The sequence below is a fragment of the Symphodus melops genome (assembly GCF_947650265.1).
Source record: "Symphodus melops genome assembly, chromosome: 6".
NCBI lineage: Eukaryota > Metazoa > Chordata > Actinopteri > Labriformes > Labridae > Symphodus > Symphodus melops.
In genome coordinates, this window is record NC_136696.1 from 16994112 (window position 1) to 17001565 (window position 7454).

The 7454-nt window shown below is 38.0% G+C and overlaps 2 protein-coding genes across 3 annotated transcripts; both read right to left on the minus strand.

The window, feature by feature from the left end:
- calub (calumenin b) lies at nucleotides 1-4070 on the minus strand. Of its 2 annotated transcripts, none has more exons than XM_079346314.1 (7): nucleotides 3927-4070; nucleotides 2816-3057; nucleotides 2488-2681; nucleotides 2180-2346; nucleotides 2016-2076; nucleotides 1628-1827; nucleotides 1-1170 (listed from the first exon to the last, which is right to left on the minus strand). In XM_079346314.1, exons 2-7 carry the CDS (start codon nucleotides 3034-3036, stop codon nucleotides 1066-1068), a joined length of 948 nt encoding a protein of 315 aa, XP_079202440.1. In that variant the 5' UTR covers nucleotides 3037-3057; nucleotides 3927-4070; the 3' UTR covers nucleotides 1-1065. The 2 variants fall into 2 exon arrangements, with proteins under 2 accessions (XP_079202440.1, XP_079202441.1); XM_079346315.1 differs by having other exon boundaries at nucleotides 3787-3943.
- Nucleotides 4071-5319: 1249 nt separating this feature from the next.
- On the minus strand, nucleotides 5320-6805 carry gtf3c6 (general transcription factor IIIC, polypeptide 6, alpha). The gene is made up of 5 exons (XM_079346316.1): nucleotides 6599-6805; nucleotides 6194-6274; nucleotides 6039-6102; nucleotides 5670-5714; nucleotides 5320-5583 (listed from the first exon to the last, which is right to left on the minus strand). Exons 1-5 carry the CDS (start codon nucleotides 6620-6622, stop codon nucleotides 5432-5434), a joined length of 366 nt encoding a protein of 121 aa, XP_079202442.1. The 5' UTR covers nucleotides 6623-6805; the 3' UTR covers nucleotides 5320-5431.
- Nucleotides 6806-7454: the final 649 nt, after the last annotated feature.

Here is a 7454-nt window from a genome sequence, read left to right on the forward strand (position 1 = left end):
CCAATTTATTTGTTTTTATTGAGACATTCTCAATCACAAAAGAACTGGAGCTGATTGTTAGAGTGCTCTGTTTGCAGACCAACAACTTATTTACAATAAAGTCACAAGTGAAAGGGTTGTTGCTTAGTTGTAAAAAACAAAAAAAACAATATCATATACATAACAGTATACTGTAAAAAAATCATCAACAGTGGTTATAAATGGGGGAAGTGATATTACAAGTATAACAAATTTAGAAGGAAAAAAAACCTTTTCTCAAGCTGCTCAAAAACAGGACACATTTAGTAATGTGTTCAGACACACACTATTGGGTGATGAGAAAAAAAGAACAGATGTGGCTTCAAGGATATTGCATCCATCTTGACTCCTTCAACTCAACTGTATCTTGGACGCTTTTCGGGCCTGACAGGCAAATAGTGTGGTCCCAAAAATGACACTGTATTGCACTAGTCTGAATAGTCTTCATCGTCACTGGAATTTACTTCTTACTTCTCATTCCAAACATCTTACAATCCAGCAAAAAACACATTTCTTTTCTTTAAAAAAAAAAGACAACAAAATACAATTCAATCAGCAACTAATGTTTGGTTTTGGTTGGAGTAGGGCGAATTCTAATGCCTGGGAATCATGTTTACTTTTTGCAGTCCAGTGCATCAAAAAAAGAAATGTAAGATAAATTACTTGCCTAACTTGTTCTATCATGGTTTTGGAACAAAACATGGCTATTTTTATAAAAACCCTGCTTTCAGAGGAATATAAATGTAACACTGTTGATCCTTGCCAAAAAAGGCAAGAGTAGAGTGAGCAAAGGATGGCAATATGTTCCACTCTTCCACAAACATGAGCATGAGGGCATACTGGTCGAGCATGTTCACGTTGCTGAGAGTGTTATCTTGTATACAATGGGACACACTCAAAATATCAAATAAATTATTGTCCGTGGCGTTGGATTAGAGTAACTCATTTTGCTTGGAATATTTCATCCACTGTCAAAACAGTAAGGTGGTTCACCAGACAAGCACAGAGTCTCTGGAGCCAGTGTGTGTGTGTGTGTGCATGTGTGTGTTAGAACTCGTCATGTCGAGTCAGAGCCTCTCCAAAATCAGTAGCCTGGCTGCCCACGAAGAGGTCGTACTTCTCAACAATTTCGGCTTTGGTCAGACGGCCATCCTGATGGAAGAAGGATTACATGTTTGTATTTATTTTTATTTACCAGCACGTGGGTGAACTCCATGTTGTATTACTCTAAGTATTTTGTATGATTTGAACTGGCTACAGACTATCAAAACAAAATTTCACATTAAACATAATGGAGCTCATGGAGGTAGAGATTGAATTAGATCCAGTCATCCTTTATTTAACAGACTTACTGATGAACCACAGTTAGAAAAAAAGTTTAAAGTGAATTAATAAAAGCAAACACATCCTTAAGAAGTTTGTAATAATACTAAATGTAATATTATATAACCCTCCGACACATTCAAACAGACTAAGGTAACTTACTGTACAAATAAACATTAACAACTTACACATACTAATTACTTAGTATTTGGTGAATGAAACAGGAAGTGAAATTTATAATAAAACACTATCAAAATATGAAATTAATATGAAGAATCCTACATACTTTGTCTGCATCTGACTCATAGACCAGATGCTTGGCCTCAGCATCCGCATGGTCGTAGTCACTGGGCAGGATCCAGTCCCTGGTTTCCTCCTTGTCCATTTTCCCGTCTTTGTTTTTGTCCCTGAATTCAGTGAACTGTTCCCTCTCTGTCTTTACCCACTCAGGTTCTGTGGCATCTCCCTCCTGATTGTACATGTCACCTAAGGGATTGCGAATTATGAACAGGCCGAGTCACAGATAAGATGTTATCACATAACCGTTCCTCAAAATATTTCCATTAGTCATTGTTACTTGTATTTTTGACCACTTCACTTTCTTCCAGTCATGGTTTGCCAACAATAACCCAAAATGATAACGCTTGCATGATAACAGGTTTTTCAAAGCTCACCTATGTATTCGTTTAAATCTATCAAACCGTCTCCGTTCTTGTCGATGTCTTCCATAGTCTCCTGTTGAAGGAAAGGAACACCCAAAAAAGTGAGAATGAGAAGACAATTGTAAAGTTTTTGTGATTTAACACCTGTGTGAGTGTGTGTGTGTTTTGTCACTTACCAGCACTACAATGTCTTTCATGTGATCGTACTCCTCCGGGTGAAGGAAGGCTGTGAACTCCTCCTTGTTGGCTTTTAAGTCACTGTCTTGGTCGGCCATTTTGAATCTCCTCTCATCACGGGCCATCATCTGCCTGTAGCTGAAGCCATCATCTGGGTCGGGGTCGTCTGAAAGTAGGACAACGCAGCTTGGTGGATTGTGTGCTTGCAAAGTGAATTTGTGTCCATTTCTTAAAGAGATTATAGTAACTTTTAAAGGAGGTATTAAATGTATTCATTTAAGTTTTAAGCTAAATTAAGCAATCGTACCAAGGATGTATCCATATGTGGCGTTCTTGTACTCCTCCCAGGACACCATATTATCCCCGTTCAGATCATGACTTTTCCACTGTCGATCCACGTCATCATAGATCCACCTCTTCTGAGCGTGCTTGATCCACTTCTTCATCTCCTCAACTGTCACATAGCCATCCTTATCGTCATCTATACGTTCAACCAGCATGCTGCAGAGAAATGACACAAGTTTGGCATTTAACAACTCATGTCACTCAAGAACTCTATCACCAATAGGACTGCAAAACAATCGTGTGAATTATTTGCTATTGACTTCACATAATCTCCACGACATTTAGCTTACCCGAGCCTCTCCTTGCTCTCCTCGGGCGTTAGCTGGTCGAAGGTCTTGGCCTCATCTTGACCCAGAAAGGCTTCATGGTCATAGTCAAAATTATCTGCGTCGTCATGCTCTCTGTTGCTCAGGGGTTCGTCGTGATGAACTCGTTCCTTCTTCTCCGTTGGTTTGCTGGTGGCATAAACCACACAGAGAGCAAAGCACATGACAAGTGGACGCAGCTCCATCTCGTGTTCAAACAACGCTTTCTGGAAAAGGTTTATAAAGAAGACACCAAAAAATAAATAAGGCCATTGCATTATAGTGAAAAGCATAGTTACTGCATGTATACTCAAGAGTACAGGGCAGTTTAGATCACAGCTTTCAGCTACTTATGAACATGCAAATCACACTTCAGGAAAATACTTCGACAGCTGAATCGTCAGGAAAATTTGTTCCTACATGTTTCCGCTGGAGAATATCAAATGTATTATAAGACATTAAAATGCCAAACTATAATGTCAACATTCTGTCTATGAAGTCCCTGCTTTAAGGTAATACAACAATAGGTTCCTACTCGTATTGTAAAATGTTACGGTTGGGTTTGTTTTAGACAAGCATATGATACAATTCAATCTAATCCCAGGGACACACATTTGATCTGCAAAACAGAAAGTGTTTAAAAATCATCTGTCAGCTACCGCTTTAAAAAAAAACCAGTCAAGTTATTGGAAAGCAGAGCACAAACAGGCAGCAGTGAAAATAAGAGATTAACATCTTCTTTATAAACGATGTTAAAAAGATCACTATTATCTGTTTGAGTCTGATATCTCTACTTTCACGTTCTCATCTCTACGTTTATTAAAACTTTTCATCCACGTTGTATTACGATTAGAAGCATGATAAAAGTAGGTGACTAAACCCACTTAATAAAAGTTACTATTCAATCCAGATCCCAGGGTTTGGTTCCAGTAACCAGTCTGGCTAACATAGCATACCGTTAGTCTTACTGCCTGAGGTCCAGTTCAGAAGAATACCCCTCCGTTTGGCCGCTCACGTTCAGTCTTTGTGATACATTATTAAGTGAGGTTAAAAATTACTTACTGCGTTACACTAATACAACAAGAAGAAAACTCACCGGTGTCTTCGGAGAAGTTATTCGATGTATTATAAGACCCTCCTCACGGAAACACACCCATCCACTTCCTGTGCCAGATCAACAACTGACCAATCAGACGCCGTGAAGGCAAGTGCGATGTCGCTCGTTTATTGGTCCACTTCGAGAGAACATAGATGATTGGATTGGCCGAGAACCGCCACGTCCTCAAAGTCACCAGAAATGTGTTCATTCACAAAACTGTTTTCAGTGATTGCGACAGGTAGGATGATAGAAACTCCGATTCACTTACTTTTGAATATTCAAATACATAAATACAAACAAAATCAACTGCAAAATACTTGTGTTTATTAATAACACTGAAAGTTCTTGAAACCCGAAAATTGACAAAAAAGGTTTCTTACCAAATGAAAACGAGACACACCCCTTCCACTTGGCTACTTGACTGTAAATAAGTTCTGACTGGGAAATTAATCAACAAACAACAACCCTCCCCAACCCACATCAAATCAATGTTTTTAACAAAGACTTTTTCCAATGCTGAGACACTTTTAAGTACATTTAAATTCATTTTCACATTTCTACCGCACTCCCTCAAGCCGATTTTTCAAAACACTTTCTACAATAAAGGGAAACAAAAATGATGACATTTTAGAAATATGACAGTACCCTTCATAGTTAGACGGAAGTGTTTGAACTTAGATCATGATTTTTAAAAGCACATTTACTTCTCTGTAGATACAATTTAGCAAAATGCAATTATAATTTCAGGGAAAGGATTGTGTTATCAGAGCAGTCCTTCAAGAAATACCAATACATCACACTATCATAAATGTGTACAAATCCCACATTCATTGGATTGTCTGTTTCAGATATAATGTCTCTAACAGCCCCAGAAATGCTGTTACCACCTCACTAGGAGATCCATAGACAGGCAGGGCTCTACATTTCAGCTCACTACCATGTTTATCAAGCCTTGTTGGCCATTGTTTTATCAGTTTCTTCTTCGTTAGTTGGAACGTTCTTTTAGACAGGTTACATCATCCGTGTCCCCACTTTCACCGCCTCCTGAATGGACAATACAAGTTGTAACTAATGTCTTGTGTCCTGCCTGTCTGTATACTGCTACTGGATGCCTTGAATTTCCCTCGGGATCAATAAAGTATCTATCTATCTATCTATCTATCTATCTATCTATCTATCTATCTATAAAAGAAAGAAAATAAAAATAATTTATCCTATGCATAAACGAAAGCTCACTCATAGCAAATTGTATCATACTACAACTTTAGAGCTTTCTAAGCAGATTATAATGCCCTGGTAGACAGCACACAGTGTCAGAAATCTCCTTAAAGGTAAGCATATAATATTAATATACACTGCAAAAACAAAACAAAAATAAGGGGAGTAGAAATAGTTCACGACTTGTTTTATTTTTTTAAAGACACTTTCAAAAAATCCTAAAAAAGGTCAAGCTATGATTAAAGTTAAATAAGGTTACACAAAGACAAGTGACAATAAAATGATCAACTAGCATTAGGCTGTGTTGATTGTTGCTGTTCTGACAGACCTGAGCTAATTTCAACCTCTTTCTTTTCAGTGAGGAAGACTCGTTGCATCATCAGTTTCTTCACGGTGTGGCACATGTACTTGAGCTCTGGACCGCTGTCTGCTTGTCCTGCGGAGCCAACAAAACTTACAATTAGCAAAGAAAGAAATATCCAGAAGCAAACTGACACGAGTAAAACATATGGAGCACCTTACCTTTCTGTGGTCCCTCCTCGAATAGAACATAAGATCCCAAAGTGTCTTTGGAGAGTGAAGAAAAGTACATTTTTTAACCATAAGGTGAGTTTATTGACTGTTTATGACATTTTCTATTGTATTCCTTCAATTTAAAAATAAAGCGTTAGTAATGCTGTTGACGCTGTCATAATCACAGTGTGATTATCAGACTTTTCAGTATGTTGACTATTTATTGTTTTTCCAATTGCAAGATATGTTTACTGGCAGTTGTTAGGGAACAGGGATTTGGGGAAAGTGATACCTGCAATGTTTAAAACAAGAAAACTTGCATTTTAAAAAGGGAAAGGAGAAACGTGCATTGTTTATGCTTTCCTCTTTTGTCATTACCTTCATATTCCCCTGCAAACACATACTGTCCAACCTGAATCATGGGCTTCTCACTGTCAATATCCTTCAACACAAAGACAGAAGAGATTATACAATGAAGATAGAAAGAAGTAAAGTTTGCAGTGAGCCAAGCTTTCACCACAACTTAAACATACCAGGATCTTACAAGCGCCACCAGTCTTTGTCAAAAACTCATTGTTGATTATCCCAGAGAGCTCCACCACGACAAGCTGCTCCTGAAAACATCACAAAGCAAATTATATTTAAGTACACACCGTCTGTACTTTGCATTTTAGAGATAAAGACTATAAACACTGCAAGGTGCCTACAAAATCTAATGGTCAGTAAACTGAATAACGCCACGTTTCCTCATACGTTCACGTAAATAACCTTAAAATAAACCAAATGCAAACGTTTGAGCACTGTTGAGTTTAAAACAATAAGAGACACCTGGTTAAAGAAATCGTATTTAGGTTATTTAATGTACACCCTGAAGCTAAACGTGCTAGTTTTATGAAGCTAGTGATAGTACAACTGCACTCTCTGCAGACATGTCGTACCTCCTCTTCCCATTCAGCATCCATGTTGAGACTTCTTGAATATAAACGTATACCAGCAAATACAACTCATACTATATTTGTGTAGTTAAAGTGTTTGGTATCTTCCATCATTGTTTTTCTTCTTCCAAACAGAGGATTCACAACTTCCGCGAAAGTACGGTGCCCGAGAAGAATTCTTGTGTCCCTGCAGTCTATGGTCCCTGCTGCCGAGTGTGTTAGTTAGTTACAGGCACCGACCATAGGGGGGCGCTGTTGCTCAGTTTTACGGCATGTTGTGTATCAAACAGTTTGGAGGGCTGTAAGCAGAATGAATATAAATGATCCCTTAATCTATCTGACTGTCTGTCGATCTGTGCGCTCTTCTTATGGTGGATAATGATTGGATGTCGATATTGGATACGTGTACTAACTCATCTACATCTAACATTAATGGTTTTAATGTTCTCCTGCAGCAGGGCATAGCTAAAGTGATCATACGAGGTGAGATGAAATTAGATGATACACTTTTACTCATCCCCAAGGAGTAATTGTAGCTGCTGATAGAAGCAACATGTATATAATTCATAATTTCCATAGTTGGTGAAGGTGAATAAATACAATGTATAAATAGAGTTCATATTGTACATAAAATGTGATTTAAAAGGGTATGTTTTACGTTAATTTATGCAAGTTCATGTACCTTTTATTTTGGTTACAAGCCCATGTATATTGAGTGGGGAACATATTTTTTGTTCCGGTTGATTACGTTGTTGGGGGGACAAATTAGTAGGTGACTCATTAAGAAAGAAGCATGGGACGACAAGTGTTTGGAAGAGTTAATGGAGTCTCGGATTAAAAGAAACTTTATTCCCTTGGA

Excerpts from the sequence above, each read along its gene's own strand:
- calub (XM_079346314.1), bottom strand. The coding sequence starts at position 3,036 with ATGGAGCTGCGTCCACTTGTCATGTGCTTTGCTCTCTGTGTGGTTTAT. Across the intron at positions 2,682-2,815 it reads GAGAGCAAGGAGAGGCTCGG|CATGCTGGTTGAACGTATAG; the intron begins GTAAGCTAAATG and ends ATTTCTCTGCAG. Across the intron at positions 1,828-2,015 it reads AGATTTAAACGAATACATAG|GTGACATGTACAATCAGGAG; the intron begins GTGAGCTTTGAA and ends GCAATCCCTTAG.
- gtf3c6 (XM_079346316.1), bottom strand. The coding sequence starts at position 6,622 with ATGGATGCTGAATGGGAAGAGGAG. Across the intron at positions 6,103-6,193 it reads GTGGCGCTTGTAAGATCCTG|GATATTGACAGTGAGAAGCC; the intron begins GTATGTTTAAGT and ends TTTGTGTTGAAG. Across the intron at positions 5,584-5,669 it reads CGAGGAGGGACCACAGAAAG|GACAAGCAGACAGCGGTCCA; the intron begins GTAAGGTGCTCC and ends TTGGCTCCGCAG.